At 37.2% G+C, this 20,597-nt stretch overlaps 2 protein-coding genes across 12 annotated transcripts; one reads left to right on the top strand and one right to left on the bottom strand.

Annotated features, from left to right (window-relative positions):
- Positions 1 to 1,344: 1,344 nt before the first annotated feature.
- brd8b (bromodomain containing 8b) lies at positions 1,345 to 18,446 on the top strand. Of its 11 annotated transcripts, none has more exons than XM_052615431.1 (20): positions 1,346 to 1,482; positions 1,907 to 2,003; positions 3,354 to 3,423; positions 3,514 to 3,563; positions 3,876 to 3,998; positions 4,076 to 4,156; positions 4,731 to 4,795; positions 4,954 to 5,096; positions 6,599 to 6,790; positions 8,398 to 8,500; positions 8,789 to 8,914; positions 10,067 to 10,251; positions 10,368 to 10,862; positions 11,014 to 11,210; positions 11,291 to 11,383; positions 11,471 to 11,539; positions 12,253 to 12,535; positions 14,503 to 14,595; positions 16,599 to 16,643; positions 17,569 to 18,446. In XM_052615431.1, exons 1-20 carry the CDS (start codon positions 1,464 to 1,466, stop codon positions 17,650 to 17,652), a joined length of 2,613 nt encoding a protein of 870 aa, XP_052471391.1. In that variant the 5' UTR covers positions 1,346 to 1,463; the 3' UTR covers positions 17,653 to 18,446. The 11 variants fall into 11 exon arrangements, with proteins under 11 accessions (XP_052471396.1, XP_052471398.1, XP_052471391.1 ...); XM_052615432.1 differs by having other exon boundaries at positions 17,593 to 18,446; XM_052615436.1 differs by lacking the exon at positions 14,503 to 14,595 and having other exon boundaries at positions 1,345 to 1,482.
- Positions 18,447 to 18,449: 3 nt separating this feature from the next.
- Positions 18,450 to 20,591, bottom strand: si:ch211-39i2.2 (DNA damage-inducible transcript 4-like protein-like). The gene is made up of 2 exons (XM_052615444.1): positions 20,270 to 20,591; positions 18,450 to 19,666 (listed from the first exon to the last, which is right to left on the bottom strand). The coding sequence occupies exons 1-2, from the start codon at positions 20,424 to 20,426 to the stop codon at positions 19,215 to 19,217; spliced, it is 609 nt and encodes a 202-aa protein (XP_052471404.1). The 5' UTR covers positions 20,427 to 20,591; the 3' UTR covers positions 18,450 to 19,214.
- Positions 20,592 to 20,597: the final 6 nt, after the last annotated feature.

A 20,597-nucleotide genomic window follows, 5' to 3' on the forward strand; every position in this document is an offset into this window, starting at 1 on the left:
AGTGAACAAATGAAACAAACGAAAATTCAGAAGAGCAACAAGAGATTTGAAGCTCATATCAGACGCGCCCAGGAGATGATTCGCTCTGTGATTGGCTGAATGTTACTTCACTCAAATCTAAGTAACAAATCAGAGAACACTACAGGAAATATTCACGCTGGATCCTAAAAAAAAAAAAAATTTAGCAGGGGTCAGAATCACCTGTTTCTAAAAGTGCGCCGGTTGCTACGCCCCTGCACACACGCACGCACGCACGCACGCACGCACGCACGCACGCACGCACGCACACACACACACACACACACACACACACACACACACACCTTGTACTCTCTGATGTTCGCTCTGCTCGGCGCCCCTGTGGATTGAAAAACGCGCTGAATCCATGCAGACTCAGATCAGGGGAGGAGCCGGAACTTGATGCAGCTTGCCACCGTTTCAAATGAGTTTTTAAAGGGGACTGAAGCGATCACTAATTAATTAATCAAATAATTTTTTAGGGGGGCTGGGCATAAGTTTCCCTAAAAGCCCCCCTAAAAAGGGCCTAGCGACGCCCCTGGTCATCTTCAAGCATAAAATTGCAATACGTTAATTTATGTTTATAAAAAAATAATTCAATAAATAAATAGTCAAGGTTCCATTTTCTAAAACAATACTGGAACCACACGTGGGTTCTTCGGCTAACGTTAAATGTAAAATATTCGGAGTTTCTCTCCGCATTAATTCAGTGGCGCCACAAACAGCGACAGCGCGACCACAGTAGTCCGATTCCAAATTCTCATGACTCTTTTTAGCTAATCAGAAAAATTCAGTTTAACACAAATAGAATTAAAATGCATTATATGTCCATGACACAACAAGTGTATTGCGGTTATAGAATGACTCGTATGAGCCGGCTCTTTTTGGTGAATTTGATCAATCATACTGGCGCGAGGAAAGTCCGATTGCAGAACGAATGATTCTAAAGAGTCGGTTCTTTTAAGTGAATCCAACACATAGAGCATACTTCACTGCGTACTACTCTTTCTACCATGCAAAATTTATGACACCGTGTATTTAATGATGCACATAATGATTTTTGTCAGATTCCCATTTCTATTGTAACACGATCTTATGTTTCATTATTAAAATATCTATAAGGAACTGTAAACTAAACGTTTGTCATGACATCCCTCTGTCTATAAGGGAACTGCAACCATTGTGCTATTTAGTAGTCTCAATAATCTCAAAGTGCATCTTATGTGTTTTCTGTATTTTACTTAATTTAAGTTACCTAAACGAGTGTCATGATTGGAGTGTATGGACATCGATCCCGCTATCTCTTGAGCGAAATCAGCGAAGGGAATCTCTGTCGGAATATATTTGTGCGACAGCTCATAGCGCTCCTATGGGTGTTACACTACAATAGTGCCGGCGGAAGTGAGTAGAACCAGCCGCGCGGCCTGTTTCATATATAGGTGAAAATGTCGACCGGGGTGGGAAGTAAGTGTTATTTTATTTCCTAAACAGAGTCACAATACAGTCTAAAATCAAAGCACTTTGTAAATTGGATTCTAGAGCATTTTATACCATGTAAATAGAGCAGCTAATGCTCTTAGTAACGCTGTTGTGAGCAGTTTAGTTGCTGCGCTAGCTGGCTTCATGAAAACAAAGACGATCAATGTTTACATTGTCAACACACATTTCTCTCTGTTCTTGAACAAAATGTGCTATTTCACGTTCTGTGTTTGTATTATAAATTATTTTATGTTGTATGAATGGTGGATGTTGTTTTAAATAAGTCGCTAATGTCACACTGCATTATGATAAGCATTTTTTTTTATCGCAACATAATCCAGCCACCCACAAAATTTTGTTATAAATGGCATTGAATACAGTTTCAAAAAACACGTGTTTGTTATTGTAGAACACAAGATGCTGTCTCTGGGTCCGACTGAACCCTGGTCAGTTCGGGAGAAGCTCTGTCTGGCCTCCTCAGTGATGAGAAGCGGAGATCAGAACTGGTGAGAATAAACATTAACCCTCAAGATCTTACAACTGTATTAGGATTGTAGCATGTTCAACAATGCAGAGCTTTATCCCGCAGCAGTGTCTGTATTTGAGCTTTTCCTAATATATGAGGGCATTGTTCAAACCCTTAAGCAAGGATTTAAAACAGTCTTACACAGGATTGTGGCAGTTGAGTGTTAATTGTTATGGTTAGGACGTAATTAGTTAAGTTATTTTGTGTATATTTCAAATATTTTTGAACTGAAATCACTTTAAAAGAAATAATATATGATTTCCTTTCCATATTCTAACAAGAAAATGTCTATGATAATTATTATATTTAATGGATAATTTTTTAATAATAATGATTTAGCGGTGCAACACTTTGCTCCTGTATTTTCAGAAAATAGTAATTTAACATAACATTTAACATTTGACCGTTTCACAATTACTATTTACTAGTGAATTAATGTTTATTTTTGTCATAACTTGTGAAGTTTTTTTTCTCAAACATGTTTTCATTGTAAAGTTTTAATAGGATTATTACAACTTAACTCAATAATAAGACATCTATGATCATTTGTAATTCAATTAATAATGTAATGAAGTAAATTAAATGGTATTATAAGTAGTTAATAAATTAATACAACTAATTCCTAATATTATGTTTCAGTAATAAGTAATCAACAGACATTGCTTAACCGATCAGTTGTAGTTTGTGCAGTGTAATATGCATATATATAATATTTTATTTAAAATAAAATGTTTGACTGTTTGAAGGTAAAATCATTAAAATATAACAAAAATAAGAATATTTGTATGCACATAATATGGGAACCTCTAGTAGAATTATTCTATTCTTGCCTTTTTTTCGATTACAAATTATATTATGATGTAATGCAGAATGACAAAAATAAATAAATAAATAAAATTATATGTATATATGTATATGTATGTATGTATGTATGTATGTATGTATGTATGTATGTATGTATGTATGTATATGTAGCCTATAGATAGATAAATAGATATTCATTTCACATATTTCAAATCATGACTTTTGTTTTTCAAAGTCCTAAAACATAGTTTTTATTTCCAAGTTTAAAGTTTGAATCAATCATCCAAAAAGTTGTAAATAAAACAAAGATTACTGGAATATTGTACAATAAATACTATTTCAGTTTTTCGACTTAAAGATTTTGCATGAAATTCAGTGTGATACTTGTTTCTTTGTAATTGTTTAAGTTTACTAGTAATTTCTGAGTGGAAATTGTTTCTACTTCAATTTTTCTTTAGTGTATGTAATCATTTATAAGGAGTTGCTGTTAAATGTGTATGATACACACTGTTATATTTTTTGTCAGGGTGTCAGTAAGCAGAGCCATCAAGCCGTTCTCAGAGTCTGGACGACCCCCAGACTGGTTCTCTCAGAAGGTAATTTAAATTAGTGACTGTCATTGTTTTATCAGTATTAGTGGTTTGCTTAGAGATTTTTGCTTTAACATGCCAACATGACCTCTGCAGCATTGTGCCTCCCAATATTCTGAGCTGCTGGAAACCACAGAGGCCCCAAAGTAAGTAATTCACTCTCTCTTGTCCTTAAAACATTTGCGCTGAGCATCTTAATTAAATATCACCATTGTGCTTGCAAAACACAAAAGAGAAACATTTTCCGCTCCTCAAATGGTCTGGTCTCAGTAGACAATGAAAAATAATAATCAGCATAGAAGTTGCACTTTATATTTGCGCATAAAGCTTTTTATGATTTTTTTTGCACAGACTTAGATTCTGGCTATTATCCAGTTAGCATGTTATAGTAGGATCGTTAACATTGCAACCTGAACCATCTCGGTGTATATTTTCACTGAAATTCGAACTCCCTGCAGACGTAAACGGGGTGAGAAAGGGGAGGTGGTCGAGACCATTGAGGACGTGATTGTGCGCAGATTGACAGCAGAGAGGATCGAGGAACTCAAGAGGCTGATTAAAGACACGCAGGAGAAATACAGGTACATCTCCACCTACTTCTCCCTCTCGCTTTCTGTATCCGTCACACATATGTGATAAATGTGTTCTGTCCCTTCAGGAAACTGAAGAAAGAGGTAGATTTGATCCAGGCAGGTCATATGGACCCTAAACTGGAGGAGCTGTGGGCAGATATAGAGCTGTAAGAAAACTCTCTACCGTTTTTCTGTCATGTTATTTGCCTTTCATGTCTCCCAATATAATGTAGTTTCAAACACTCTTGTAGTGATTTCACTTAACAAGCATTATTTCACCTTTGTTTAAATCCTCTGAGAAATGGTGGTAAATATTTTTTATGAAATGAATGCACCATATTTCTTTTTTATACATATACTATGTATTTTGAGAGGATTTCATAGTATTTAAAAAAATAATCTTATGTAAAACAAATATTCTAAAAATACATATTATTCTGTATTTTTTAATGAATGGCTTATATTCCTCATAAATATGTTGTGTGTGTGTGTTTTGACTTAATTACTATTATTAGTTATTGCATTTGGATATATATTTAGATATCAGTAACTAGTACTGACAGCTATAAAAAATGTTTTATGTTGATTAAATTAAAGATGAAAGTTGTCATTTTTGCAGTATGATTAGTAAAAACTGAACGCAGACAAAACATTTTATTACTTGTAATCTTCCAAACATATTTTAAACACAAAAATTCTGTAAACAACCTGCCATTGTGTGCATGTCTTTATGCTTGTCAGAAAGAGGAAGCAGGAAGAAGAGGAGGCTGAGCAGAAGAAAAGGGCAACTGAGGCAGCATATCAGGGTGAGATTTACATTCACTCAGCACTTTCATAAGTTAATGTCTCCACAAAAGAAACTAAATTAGTTTTTGTTTTTTTTAACCTTGGGCTTATTTCTGCGGATGCAATGTATATTTTGCGTAATGATTAACTTATAGAATTTTTTTTTCTTTCGTTCCAGTTCGCCAGGCAGCTAAAAACACACCAAAGAGAGTTCCCAGCGTGACAGTACGTTCTCCACCCAGTGCTAGTTCTGCCTGCATGGATGTCTCACAGCCAGACACATTGCAGCCAATGACGGACGAATCCTGTTCCAGTCCAAAGGTGAAATCCTGTCTCTTTTTAATTACATTTTTCAGTCCCACTCCCGCAAGATTCTGACCCATGCCCGCCCGCCCTCTACCACAGAAATGTTATATTGTCCCGCTCCCGCCTGCAAAAGCCCGCATAAAAGTAATCTGTAGATTTTTTTCAGTACATCTAAGAAATTAACACGAAATGGTTCTGTAACATCTCCTAAGCATAAATGCACTTGTTTCTGATGATGTGATCAAACCAGCTTTGAAAAATACGAGTCAGTTCAGAATGCACAAGTGGCACAGGTGAATGTTGATATGAACAACAGATGCAAACCATCTGCAAAGTGCATGTAAGAAGTGAAGGATGAGGAAGAAAAGGAGAGAAAGAGTAGGGTCTAAAGTGTGTTATCAAGGCTGGATCTGTCACACCAGAGTTTTTTTTATTTTTTTAACTTTTTATATTTGACTAGCAAACAAGACAACATTTACTTGTGATGTGGACACAGTCCTCAGGCTGGACTCGAGCACAAAGACATGATACTGAGACAGAATGAATCTCTCATTGACCCTGATTTTACAATTGCACAACTTACAGTATTTGTGTGCACTTTAACATGCTATTCATTTAGAGTTTTATTTGACTTTTTGGCCTTTGCTGTTGGACTTGCAGTATTTTTTCTGTATCCAAGTGCTGAATATATATACAAACATTAAGTACTATTCAGTACAATACCATTCTTGCAGTACATACAGTAAGCCTATACATTCACCTTAGTTGCAGTTACTGCAGTGCACTATACTTTTTAACAGAATTGCAAAACTGTTTACTCAAATACATTCTACTTTTTTATGGATGCTGTGTTATCCATTTTTCTCAGTACTGTCTAATTTATGCTCTGTAGTGTTTATTTTATTAACTTGTGTGTGTGTGTGTGTGTGTGTGTGTGTGAGTAGTCTGAGAGCACCGTTTGATTTTGAGTGCAAGTGAAATGGTTTTGCAGTGATTGTTTGATTTTGATCCCAGCAAACAGCGTTCCCTAAATTATCACGAAAAGCTGACATCTCAGTTCATCGAACTCTTATAAAGCTCTGTCATAACACAATGAATAAATGCACAATGAATCTTTCACAATGTCTACACTTCGTGTGTTAAAATGGGAGGATTCGTGAGCATGAAATTTCAGCATTGCTGTGAGTGGATTCTATCTAACGTGATATAAATGGAAACTCCTAGCTTGTGCATACTAATAATTGTAATGTTAATGTTAGTTGTTCTTTTTGATAAATAGAACAGATAAATAACAATGTATGTTATTAGCCATTTTATGTTTAGATATTTATATTTTGCGGGAGTCCCGCAAATCATTTTATTCTCCCACCATCCCACGCACCCGCAATCATCCATCATGAGTTGTACCAAGCCGCACTCATTGGGTACCATGTTGCATTGGGTACCACGGTACTCCGCAGAAGTGCAGGTCTCTAACTTAAAGCCTAAGAGGTACAACTCTTGATTTCTCCATATAGGCTCAAGGACTGTCCGTCTTCATGCCTGTGTCAGAGGTCACGGGTCCAGGGCCTAAAGAGTCAGGTCTGAGCCCTCTGATAGATGACTCTCCACAGAAGAAGCACCTTGCCCCGAAAGCCACACCACCTCCCTCCCCGCTGCTGTCTGAATTGCTGAAGAAGGGCAGTCTCATCGCTGCCAGCTCTAGACTGGTGAGTGGGGAATACTTTAAAGGATTAAAAGTTTAAGCCTTTGGCTTTAAGTGGCATGTCACAGCAAACAGGATTTTGCCTGTGTTATGTCCCAGACCCATTCTCCCTTTCTCAACCCTACATTCATGTCTAAATTATATTGTCCTATAAATAGTCACCAGAACCCAGACAAATTTCATGGTAGTCAACATACTCTTAAAGGGTTAGTTCACCCATATAGCAAATTTATGTAATTAATAACTCACCCTCATGTTGTTTCAAACCCGTAAGACCGCCGTTTCTCTTCAGAACACAGTTTAAGATATTTTATATTTAGTCCGAGAGCTCTCAGTCCCTCCATTGAAGCTGTGTGTACGGTCTACTGTCAGTGTCCAGAAAGGTAAGAAAAACATCATCAAAGTAGTCCAAAACGACGACTTTATTCAGCATTGTCTTCTCTTCCGCGTCTGTTGTGAGAGAGAGTTCAAATCAAATCAGTCTGGATATCCGGTTCGCGAACGAATCATTCAGTTCACCAAATCGAACTGAATTGTTTTAAACGGTTCGCATCTCTAATGCGCATTAATCCACAAATGACTGAAGCTGTTAACTTTTTTAATGTGGCTGAAACTCCCTCTGAGTTAAAACAAACCAATATCCCGGAGTAATACATTAACTCAAACAGTACACTGACTGAACTGCTGTGAAGATGAACAGAGAGCCGAGCCAGATAACGAACAATAGACTGACTCGTTCACGAGTCAAGAACCGTTTCTGTCGGGGAAAAAAAAACGCATGTTTACCAATATAAGTCAGAAAGCAGGTTGTATAGAGATGTTTTAGTTTTATGAATGTACCCTTATAGATTTTCAACATTTTCATATTAATATATGTGACATTGGACCACAAAACCAGTTTTTTTTTTAATTATTGAGATTTATACATCACATGAAAGCTGAATAAATAGGATTTCCATAGATGTATGGTTTATTAGGATCTGACAATATTTGGCCGAGATACAACTATTTGGAAATCTGTAATCTGAGGGTGTAAAAAAAAAAAAATCTAAATATTGAGAAAATCGCCTTTGAAGTTGTTCAAAAGAAGTCCTTAGCAATGCATGTTACTAATCCGAAATTAAGTTTTTATATAATTACAGTTTAATTACAGAAATTTACAAAATATCTTCATGGAACGTGATCTTTACTTAATATCCTAATGATTTTTGGTATAAAATAAAATCATAAAATCATTTTGACCCTTAAAATGTATTTTTGGCTATTGCTGGAAACATACCCCAGCAACATGTTTTTGTTTTTTGTTTTCATTTGAATTTTGTAATAATGTTCCTATGCACTTTTCTCAAATGTATTGGTTTTTTTTTTCTTTTCTTTTTTCTCATATTAATTAGGCAATATTTTGAATTTGCATGTAAGGTTTTTCATTTAATATGTATTTTGGTTTTATTTCAGCTTAATTAAAAAAAAAAATTATAAATAGTGTTAATTTTAGTTAATGATAATAACCCAGTGTAGATTAGAAACTAACCTATGATTGGTTTTGGTGCACGAAACCTTGACTATCATTAAAAGTGGAGATAAATTGTTGTGGGTATGTGTTCTGGGCAGGTGGTTGAAGGGGACGTGGCCACAGGTTTGAGTAATGGATCTCATGGAGTTGAGCTTCACACTGCTGCAACTGCTCTGCCTGCTAATCAAGACATTACAGCCGGTAAACACACACACTCTTCTTTCTGTTTGTTTTAAATGTGTGTTTTGAATGTCTTCTCTTCAACCTTAAACATTTTCTGTGTCACTGAACACACTGATTTTTGAGTTATGCTCTTTGCTTTGGTTTGGCTATTCTTTTGCATTTTTTTCCATGCGTTCTGCATTCAACTTTTAGATTTCCTGCTCTCTGTATTCCATTTATTACTGTGTGGTTTGATTATTGTTAAAGTAGCTGTGTGCTTAAGTGTGTGTGTTTGTAGCGCTATATATGTGTGTCTCTCTGTGTCAGATGTTCCTACATTATCTCGTCTGTTGGAGAGTGCCACCCCAGTGCAGCAACCTGTCAGTGCTGATCCCACTAAAACCCCCACAGTGGTCCCCCCCGCCCCGGACCACCTCTCTGTGCCCAAAACAGGTCTTTGATCTTTGTTTTCCTCTCTTCTGCTCTCTCTGTAGAAGTCAGCTTGTTTTGCTCAGGCAGTCATGTGATCAGTTTGTGTCATGTGATGTGCAGTTCATCCCATAATCTTCATCCAGTCACAAATCACTCAGACTGCACTGACTCCGCTACTTCTTGGATTATATTTTAGAATAACCGTTATTACAAATAACAGTTTGTGATCAGAAAGATTTTTTATTTATTTAATGAAAGTATCTTATGATTAACAATGCTGCATTTATTTAATCAAAATACAGGAATAAAAAGTAATACTGTTAAAAATATAATTTATTCCTGTGATGAAAGTTGAATTTTCAGCATCATTACTCCAGTCTTCAGTGTCAACATGATCCTTCAGAAATCATTCTAATATCATCATTCTAATAAATCATTCTCTCTGATTTGCTGCTCAAGAAACATTTCTTATTGTCACTGTTCATATTAAAGTTATATATTATTTTTTCTTTTTTTCCATTATGCTTTGATAAATAAAAAATAAAACCGCAATCATTTGAAATCGAAATCTTTTGTTGCATTTTCAATTTATTTGTCACTTTTGGTCATTATAATGCATCTTGGCTGAATAAAAGTAATAATTTCTTTCAAAGAAATGGCACTGACCTAAAAGGCCAAATTCAGCCTTTAAAGGGTTCACCACAAATTTAAAGTTCTGTCATCACTTACTCCCTCCAGTTTTTGCTGTAGGAGTTATTTTTTTCTATTGAATTCAAAAGAAGATATTCTGAAGAATGTTGGTAATCAAACTGTTAATGGTAGCCATTGACTTCCATACTATTTTCTTTTTCCATAATATGCAAATCAGTGGCTACAGTCAAACAATTAATGGTAGACATTCACCTCCATAGTATCTTTTTTTTTCAATACTGTGGAAGTCAGTGGCTTACCGTGAACTGTTTGGTTACCAACATTCTTCAAAATATCTTCTTTAGTGTTCAGCAGAAGAAAGAAACGTATACCGGTTTGGATCATTGGTAAGTGTGAGTAAACAATGACAGAACTTTCATTTTTGAGTTAACTTAAAAAGTGTCATCATTTCTTCAGAGCACTCATGAAGCAGATTAACCATAGTAAGAGTACTCTAAGAGATGTGTTTCTTGTTGTGTGTAGGAGCTGTAGCCGTTGCTGAAGGTTCTGGAGCAGAAGCAGTAATGGCAGGGTCATCCACGCTGGCAGAGGTGGAGGGGAAAGAGGCCGAGCTGGTGGAGGAGGACACTGTGGTGTCGGTGTCCTACATGGCACACGAACTGGACCTGGAGACCGTGGGAGACATCATTGCAATCATTGAGGAGAAGGTATACACACACAGACACGCATACAAGCAACTATGAACCGTTGTGATGATGGGATTGGTTGCTTTTCCTTTCTGTTGCCAAATCTAAAATGAAGTATTGAAATCCTTCTGTCTCAGGTGGATGATCCTGTGGAGGTTTTGGACGCAGCCGCGGTGGAGGCGGCTCTCTCTCTCTGTGAGGACCCAGTGGTCGGGGGCCACTCCCTCACCAGCCCTTGGGAGTCACAGACCTTTAAGGCAGAACCAGAGCCCATCGTCCAGCAGAGTCCTGCCCCAGCGGTTCCACAGAGCTGCCCTGACCCTGCAGGTGTGCAGGGAGAAATGGAGGTTCTGGTAGAGGAGGCTACAGAAACCGAAGCGCTTGACGGAGTGACAGGCGACACTGTGGTGCCTGCCGCCCCTGATACAGAGCAAAGCCAGGACTCTGAGATTAAGATTAAGATTGAGAGCGACCGGCAAGGAGAGGGAGAAGGAGGGATGGAGGAAAAGCGGCAGGAGAACAGAACCCCGATTCTGGCCGTGAAGTGTGAGGGGGAAGACTGGGTTCAGCCAGAGACTGTGACGCCCTGTCTGGACTCCGAAGATAGCTCAGCCTCGGCAAAAGACACAAAGGTATTAGCCAAGAGTTATTTGACATTGAAGTAATATTTCATAATGTTAACATACTTTATTTCCAAATAACTTTTAGCTTCATTATGAATTAGAAATGAATAATAAATTATTAGTAACTCTGTGTTTAATATTCCTTCTTCAAATGCTGAAGGAGGTGAAGGAAGAGGATGGAGGCAGTGATGTGGATGAAGGGATGGAGATGAAAGAGTGTGGCGATGGGGACGGAGAAGGGCCGTATCTCTCTGAGGTGGATCCTCCTGCCAGTGAGAGTGAGGATGGATACGGCAGTCACTCTCAGCGCTACACTACAGCGGACTCCACCGCCAGCAGCCCGGCCTCATCACAGTTGTGAGTGTCTGTGTTTGTATGTTAGCGTGAATTATGAGTGTTTTAATCTTTTGTCTGCCTTTAACAACTCTCTCTCTCAGCTCCATGTGTAGTGAAGATCAAGAGGCCTTGCAGGCTCAGAAGATCTGGAAGAAAGCCATCATGCTGGTGTGGCGTGCAGCGGCCAATCACAGGTGAGCTTCTCATTCATACTTGCATCAGCTTCTGTTGAATGATGAGCACTGTTGTATGTGTTTGTCATTTATTGTTTTGTGTTTCAGGTATGCAAGTGTGTTTCTGCAACCTGTGTCTGATGACATCGCCCCAGGTTATCACAGCATCGTACACAGGTATCAAGATGAGACCCTCTTATCCTTTTAAGTATTTAGGGCCCTGTGAAAATGTGAACATAATCATGAAAGCCAATCATGAAAATGGAATTTACTGTATTACACCGAATTCAAATCAAATTAAGATATGGACAAGTATCTGTAAATATTAATAATAAAGCCTTATTAAATCATGAATCCAGACAACCCAGAATTTCTGAAATTAATTAAACTGTTCATAGTTAATTTATTTTACTATTATTATTATTATTATTATTATTATTATCATACAAATTGTAATAAATAATTAAATTGTTAGTTTCATGAATTCAATTTCCCATGCTTTTTGTTTATTAACAAGTATTTAAATGATAAAAATTAAATCTAGAAAAATTTGAAAACTTAAAACATTTTATAGGTCCCTAAAAATTTAATTTTGGTTTAATATATTGTCGTTAAATAGTGAAAGTTTAATGATTTCAAGGGAACAGACCAGCTTTTTAATTACTATAACTACTGATATTTAATTCAATAGAAAAAAAAGGAAAAAAAAATAACTACAATTTGAGAATTTGGAAAAAATTTAATTAATTTCATAGGGCACTAAACATTAGTAAGCATTTATTCATCTTAATGTTTATTTGTTAGCATGTTATTAAGGGAATAGTTCACCTGAAAATGTATTCACCATCAGAACATCCAAGATGTAATCTCTGAAATCTCCACCTCCTCAGACCGATGGACCTATCAGCCATCAAGAAGAACATTGAGTCTGGGCAGATCCGCACGACGGCAGAGTTCCAGCGTGACATCATGCTGATGTTCCAGAACGCGGTGATGTATAACAGCTCGGATCACGATGTCTACCACATGGCCCTGGAGATGCAGAGGGACGTTCTGGAACAGATCCAGCAGTTCTTGGCCACTCAGCTGATCATGCAAACATCAGAATCAGGCATCAGCACCAAGAGCCTGCGCGGAAGGGAGGCCAACCGCAAACAAGACCCCAATGAGAAGGTTAGGGACACACATGCATAGTCACGCACACACACAAAGCACAAGTGGAAACAAGATGCTGTGGAGAAGGTTGGAGGAATATCGTCTCACACACACACACACACACACACACAGTGAGCACTATAAGGAGACATAATCGCAATGCTTTCACTGCTAATTATTTGGACAGTGACATTTAATAGACAAAATTATATTGATGTAATAGAGCAGATCATTCAGTGAGACAAAAGAGAGCTTAAAGAACCAGGAACACATTAAAGGAGATTTAAGACATGCATTATATACAGCTATAATCATTTATATTTTATTGATTATTTCATTTATATTTTTCATTTTAGTAATTGTATGTGCTTTTGTAATTTATAGTAGTTTTAAAACTTTTTTAATTTTTTCAAATAATATATTTTAATATTATTTTTTTATATAATATAAAACATTTACAAAAATAAAAAAATATTTAAATATAAAAATTTCAGTTTTAGTTAGCAGTAACAACACTGGATTGTTGACTGAAATGCATGTGCAGTTATGAAGAAAAATAGCAGCTCTAGAACAAATCAAGATACTTGATCCAAATCCAGGATATAGGCTGAGATGTTTTTCAGAGAGCAGGCTGGAAGCTTCAAATGTCTCAAGGACGGGACATCAGAGTACATCAAAGAGTCTGTAGACATCTGAAGTGAAGTGCTGTGGACCGTGTAACGGTTTAGAAAGAGCAAGCTCTGAGCCATAGAAAGGAAAGTGAAAAACATCTTCCTGTGCACCAAAGCATGGAGCTTTATCTGTGAGGAAAACGCTGTGGGATTGGCTCTTAATTCTGTCTCTGCTGAAGCAGCATTAATTCAAAAGTGTCCTAAAAACATAATTTTAAAACCATTTGCCTCAAACTATCGGCTGGCAATGGCACCAAACAGCCAGCACCTGCATATTGACCTGATTTCAGTCCATCTGAGATTGAATGGGAAAGCACAAACTGATGCATCATCAGGAAATATAACTCGTAATGTCTTTAGCCTGCAGACTTAATGGTTGTCAATACACACAAAATGGATTTGCGACCACGAGCTGCACATGACGTTGTTGTAATGCTCACAGGTAATCTGCACAAATAGATTTTCTAGCTCTTAATGGGATGGCTGCGCTCAGAGTCGTTTCAGCACTCAGTCCCTGAGCTAAGTTTTATTTAAAATCCAAAAATGCTGAAATGCAGGAAAAAGTGTCACTGTCCAAATACTTTCTTTACAAACTCAGAAATGCAAACCTTGTATATAGTGAATCTCACAAAACCTGTCAAAAACTTGTTCATATTTCAACCCAAAATGAGAAGCATGAAATAAGAACCACTTTAAATTGACATGAAAATGGTTCGGTTTCTTTATGGCAAATATGAAATACAGTGCATTTAGAAAGTACTCAGACCCCTTAATTATTATGTGGCAACCTTATGCTAAAATGCACATAATTTCACAGCAATCCATACAATAATGACAAAGTTAAAAACAGACTTCTAATGCCTGCATATTTATCAAAACGAAAAAAATAAAAACTGAAATATTGCATGCATGTGCAATAAAATGCTTTTCAAAAAGGCATCTTTATGGACTATGGAGTGTGGATGGATGTGAAAAAAAATACAACTTTTTAAAATAAAAGAATATATACAAAAAAAAAAATATATATATATATATATAAAACTTTTAAAGCTACAGCACACAAGATTTGTGAGTTATTGATTCTGTCTGAATGCACTGTACTTTTTCAGAAATGGGGCTGGACATGTTTTTGTAAGAATGATCCAGAAGCAATTTGGTTTCCACATGCTGCTCATAGATGAAACCCCTTCTTGATAGGACCCAAATTAAAGACGTTATGTCCCTTACACACACACACACACACACAAGTGAACTGCTGAAGTCCCTGACAGTAAGGTTAGCGTTACTTGCACTAACACACAGTCTCGTATGTAGACCCTGAGTCCTGCACACAAAGACCCTCATTTAGAGCCAGAACCACCAGCCAGAAGGAAAAGGAACAACTCCAAACAAGACACTAATGAGAAGGTCAGTGCTGTACACACACAAACATGAACTCGCAGGTGAGAATCAAGGGCACTGCAGGTGAGGTGACTTCTGTACTAACCCATGCACAAACACAGGGAGTCTAACCCTCAAGAGTTTCTCTTCCAGGTTTCCACATGGCACCATATTTGAGGCCTAGTTGTTCTGTAAATGATCGTATCACAAGTGTGGTTATACGCAAAATAATCTAACATTTTCAGAAATGTGGACGGAATATCTGTTTATCTATATATCTGTCTGTCTGCTTTCTTTGTGTGTGTGGATGTCTATTCATATAAATAAATAAATGTGTACATACATACATTACATGCATGCATGCAAAATACCGTTCAAAAGTTTAGGGTCAGTATGTGTTTTTTTTTTTTTACGTTTAAAAACATTTCTTATGATCACCATGGCTGCATTTATTTAATCAAAAATGCTAGAAAAATATTTTAACGTATTGTAAAATGTATTTATTCTTTGATGCAAAGCTGAATTTTCAGCATCATTAGTCTTCAGTGTCACATGGTCCTTCAGAAACCATTCTAATATGATTTGCTGCTCAAGAAAACATTTGCACAATGTTTCTGGATTTTCTTCAGTATTATTTGATGAACGGAAAGGTCAAACAGCATTTATTTCAATTAGAAATATTTATCAGCATTATAAACGTCTTAACTTTGGCTGACCCCAAACATTTGAACAGTAGTGTATATCACCATATTATAGACAGGATAGAAATGTGATTCATGTAAACAGTGTATCCGTGTATGTGGTGTAAGTGTTGGGTTAAACAGGCTCTTGGTGTCTTATTTTGTCGAATCTGTGTGCCATTTTCATTTATTTTTTTAACACACACCAGACCAAAGTCAAGAGTATTTTTATTTTGTTTGCATGGTTTCAGTCTCAGTGATGCTTTCACACTGAGTTCTTTGCTGTGTGACTGAGATCATTCAGATGACTGGACGCTCATTTCATCACCATCTATTTGAGTTTGTGTAGGAGTGCTGCGCTTGTCATGGAAACGGTTCCAACACACTCACACATACATGAACACCTTAATCTTCATCCGGCTAACACATATACGCATCTCTATTACTCATCAACTCCTCAAATCCTCCCTTCAGTATCTACATTCATAGGATCCTCCTTTTTCCATCTTGATTCCATCCTCCTTTTCTTTCTCAGCCGTGTGTCTACATGCAGAGAAGCTTTCTAGGGTGACCAGATGACCATGATGGAAAACTTTCCATCCTCCAACATGTTTATATACGGGAGACCTGAGTTCAAGTCCATATCCAACCCGCTGTAAAACTTCATGTTTTTGATTTAGTCCACAACCATCTAGAAACACAATCTAGGAAAGCAAACCTTTTGTTGATCTGAAGTCATCGTGAGACGTTTTTCAGATGACTGGCAATGTAAATGGTCAGCCAGATTAAAAAGATGGAGTCTGCTAAATGTGTAAATGTTAATGAATAATTAATATCATTAGTAGATTTGTTTTTATAAGTGATTATTAGGTAGATTAAATCATTTTATTGTCTGAACAATAAAATAAGAGCATCTCTATCTACTTACAATCTTTTGTCAGTCATTTTGCACATGCATGACATATGTATATATTTCTTTATTATATCTTCATGTTTCAAAGGGAACACACCAGATATCCCATCCATCCATGTCATTTAAGGCTACATCAAATCACTGCATTGTCAGTATAAAATGATTATTTATAGCAATTAAACTAAAGTTAAAACTATTTAATGGGTCAAGTGAATGTAAGTCCGTCGGGACAATATACGAAGCGATAAGGCTCATAAAACATCTGGTCATTCTGGTCTCTGCGCATGTCTCTGATGTTTTAGATTAGTATACCTGGCGTTTGCTCCCAAAACTCCTGCTTTTGCTCTGTTGTTCATGTCTGTCTCTCTGGCTATTTTTAGAATCGGTTTTAAATAGTGAACTCTCTTTTTCTCACTGTGCTGTTTGTCCTTCTACAGGACAGCCTATCCATGGCCTCTCCTGCTTTCCTTCTCTCTCTCTTTGTAAGTATCCAGGTTGAAGATCAGTTATTTCCCAGTCCCCTCTTACCAAACACAAACACACACATACGTTCTGTGACAGTTCTCTGTTTGGTTCGAGCTGATCGATTGCACCAGGATTGATTTTGGACCATTTTTTTTTTATGATATCCAGGTTTGTATGCTAAAAGGTAGTGAGCATTGTTATGTTTAGCAGAATAATCCATTAAAAATTAAAATTGGATAATTTATTTCTAGTTTTTTTTTTTTTTTTTCAGAAATACTTTTTTATTCAGCAAGGTTGCTTTAAATTTTAACAAAAGATTTTCAAAAAAAAAAAAATTCTTTTGAACTTTCTATTAAAAGAGTCCTGAATTAAAGTATTCTTAACAGATTCCACAGCAATATTATTTAGCCTATTATAATTATTTCTGAAGGATTGTGAAACTGAAGACTGTATGAATGATGCTGAAAATTTTTCTTTGCATCCCAAGATTAAATAAATTTTACAGTGTAAAAATTCAAATAATGCTTCTCAATTTAAATGTTTTAGCCTTAACCCTTAGCCTTGGTGAGGATTTTCTTTTTTTCTTTTTTTTTTTTTTGCGTAAACTTACCTTTGAAATGTTTTTTATCTTCAAAGAAATACTTTAAGACACAATTCTTCCATGTGCAGCTTTAACTGTCAACTAATTTACTCCTAAACCACATTTTTAATGCTCTTTCCCTAATGTTTATCTAATCAGTTTTTGTTGTTTTTAAGCTTGTACTCTTCGGTTTCGTTACTATGTATCGCGCAGTTCTGATGCCACTGTCTCTCTGAGATGATTCGCTTGTTCTAGTAACACATGTACACTTCCTGTTCTCAGGTCAAAGCTAGTTAGTTTCTCACACTGATGGTCTGGTGTGTTAGGGCAGTGGATGACAGGCTGTTTGCATTCTCTCACAGCCTCCTGCTTCTCTGCTCTTCCAGGATGGAGGCACCAGGGGGCGTCGCAGTGCCATTGAAGCCGATATGAAGATGAAAAAGTGAACTGAGATGTCTCACTCCAGCTGTTATGGAAGTGCAAATAGGCTTTATTTCCGTTTCTTTAAGACGTTCTGGCTAAGTTTAGTTACTCAATGCCTCGGTGGTTTGACACAGCAATTCAACAGTCCAGTTACAGAAGGACACATAAAGAAGGGACTTTTTAAGGGCTTGACCCTCTTTCACAGAAACCATTACTGAATTGTAATTCGAATGAATTACTTAAGACCTGAAAAACTGGTCAAGTGTGTCCTGAGACCAGACACACAGGACAGGACACACTGACCATGTGTTTGTTTGAGTTTAGAGCAGTTGGTTCGAAGTTTTTGACTCGATGTCACAATATAGCTGTTATTGGTCTTTTAAAAAAGCTGAATGTACCACCGTCTTGGCCACTGGATGGTTAGAAATCAGGGTGCCATTTTCTAGAACAGAGAATGAAACCTTACAAGCCATTGTTCAAAACCAAGATTACTATCGCCTTATCAGTTGTGGAATGCTGATCGACGGAGGAAAGAGCAATAAAAGAACGCTTTTTTTCTTCTGTAGGAATGAAGATGGATCCTAAGTTTCTTTAAACTTGATTTTTTTTTGCTCTATCAGGATCATGGATGCTTTGGATTGCAGTTAAAGGCATACTGTACTATGTTCAGTTTGTTTTCATTCTTAAAGCGAGTCATAATAATTTGACATCTGTACGTTTAGAAAGAACATAGTTTTGTACAGGGTCTTTGTGTACAGTGTTTTTGTATATTGTGTCGTGAAATGTTTTAATAAAACAGGAGTCTGCAATTACACAATGGTATTTTAAGAATAATTTATTCAACTTGTGCTTTCAGACAAAAACTGTTAGTACAACTGCTTCACTGGGAGGACAATACCAGCTTGTCCTGTTCAAAGTCAAGAGAAAACACACCGATATCCATGAATGATGTCAGCTTACATCAGCCGGGTGATTCATACACAACATGCACACTCCTATATCCCTGAACATCAGTAAACAATAGTGAAGAATCACAGCCGAACATTCACAGTCGCAGCACACCCAAAGATGATCTGATGACACGGGCCGTGTCACCTGACAATAGTGTTTGTCTCAGAGCACGAGATAAGCAAATCAACATAGTGTGACATCTGAAGGTTTAAGAGTGGAGCTTTGCCATCAAAATAATAAATACATTTTAAAATAGAAACCAGTTATTTTATAAAGCATAGACTTAAAAAAAAAAAAATTATATTCCTGACCCCAAACTGTTGAATGATAATATTTATGCATCAGGTGCTCTGTTATATATACACATTCTATTTGTATGTATATTAATGATCTTTTAGGCAATACATAATGCAGTATTTTAACAACATAGCTGTTCATTCAGTGTAAGAAATGTCATTTGCACAAGATCAACTTCTGACATTCAACATTATCAAAATTAAACCCCTTTCAGTAAACTTTGAAATACACTTATGTAACAGTTAAAAATAATGTGCAAAGTGAACTTTTCCTAAACTTGTCCTCCTCGGGAGACCTCAGACATTGTTTTCTCCTTTTTATTTTTAATACCACACTTTTAATAAAACTCAAGTACAGTAGGAGTGGCGGATGAATAGAGTTTCTGTTTGATCAGCCGATATTCACGTCTGAGGCTCAAGACCTTCCCGCCTCCGAACAGGATCTTCAGCGGAGGCCATCCGCTCAGATCAGGCTGCAGGACCACCGAGACCTCGAAGGTCGGTGTGAGACTCTGATCGGGAATGATGGTGCCCAGCTTAAGTAGTGTGCCCTTGCTTTCCATGAACATGTGGATCAGTGCGCCTCGTATCCCACACGGCTCATCCATGGATGAGCGAAGGATGTCTCGGGCCACACGTGCGGTCATGTGCCGGGGCAGGCGCAGCTCCTGACACCTCAGACTGGCTCCTTTGGCCTCATAGAGGCACTTCTCAATGCGTTTGGACAGGTTGAGTTGAAGACACGCGTCATCTTCTCCTTCCTCTTCCAAACTGCACTCAGATCCCAGACCTGTGAATGAGTAAATAGGAAGGTTGTGTCAGGCTCAGCTGATCAGACAGGAAACTTCATGCCTCAGCAGTTTGAGAGCGAGCGATGGCTCATTAGATTAGGATCAAGAAACTAACACCGTCAGCCTGTAACACAGAGCCATCAGCTGATCTAAGCGGTCATGAACCATGGCCAGAATTAATATGTTGCAATTTTGGAAAACTGGAGCATTGTACATCCCTACTCATGTGAGAGTGTCATCTAAATCACGTCTAATGTAAACGCTTTTGAACATTAAAAAGGAAGTTTTAATACATTGTCACAATATATGGGGTTAGTTGTCAGAATGGTAATATTCTGTCAATTTTTAAATATATAAAATAGAAATTTATAAAAATAGAAACAAAAGACGTGACAACTGGCATCAACATTCGTTTGACTTTTTTAATTGACCTTTGCTTTGAATGACATCCGTGTTTTTTTTTTTTTTTTTAACATACCAAATTTACATTTATGAGCTAGGTTATTTAAAAATCAACATGAAAAACCCAGACTTTGAATTTATAGTTAGTGAGACAGAGCCCCTGTGACAACTCGCCCCGGTTTCAGGAATAAGATACTTACTTGATGAGCTTTGTGCTTTCATGAGTCTGCCGCAGTGTTTGAGTTGGTCTCTGTCGCATCTGAAGTGCTTTAGAAAGCTCAGGTCCTCCGCCAGGTTGTCCGGCTCGCTCCTGACGGTCATCCCGTTCCCGAACACGAGAGCTTGTGTATAGACCATTTTAACGTGATTTCCTCCGAGTGTTTCCCCGAGAGCTCGCCAAACTCTTCCACTGACCGCTTCTTTGTTCCGTCCATGAATGCGAGAGGCTGAGATGTGTAGCTCCGCTCACGAAAGCCTGTTTTATACCGAGCTCAGTGAGCTCAGCTGTCTGTGATGTTGCATCAGCTG

Source organism: Carassius gibelio, chromosome A14 (assembly GCF_023724105.1).
Source record: "Carassius gibelio isolate Cgi1373 ecotype wild population from Czech Republic chromosome A14, carGib1.2-hapl.c, whole genome shotgun sequence".
Lineage (NCBI taxonomy): Eukaryota > Metazoa > Chordata > Actinopteri > Cypriniformes > Cyprinidae > Carassius > Carassius gibelio.

Coding starts and splice junctions, on each gene's coding strand:
- brd8b (XM_052615431.1), top strand. Junction 4,796..4,953: donor AACTGAGGCAGCATATCAGG/GTGAGATTTACA, acceptor CTTTCGTTCCAG/TTCGCCAGGCAGCTAAAAAC. Junction 10,252..10,367: donor TTGCAATCATTGAGGAGAAG/GTATACACACAC, acceptor CTTCTGTCTCAG/GTGGATGATCCTGTGGAGGT.
- si:ch211-39i2.2 (XM_052615444.1), bottom strand. CDS start 20,426: ATGGTCTATACACAAGCTCTCGTGTTCGGGAACGGGATGACCGTCAGG. Junction 19,667..20,269: donor GAAAGCACAAAGCTCATCAA/GTAAGTATCTTA, acceptor ACTCATTCACAG/GTCTGGGATCTGAGTGCAGT.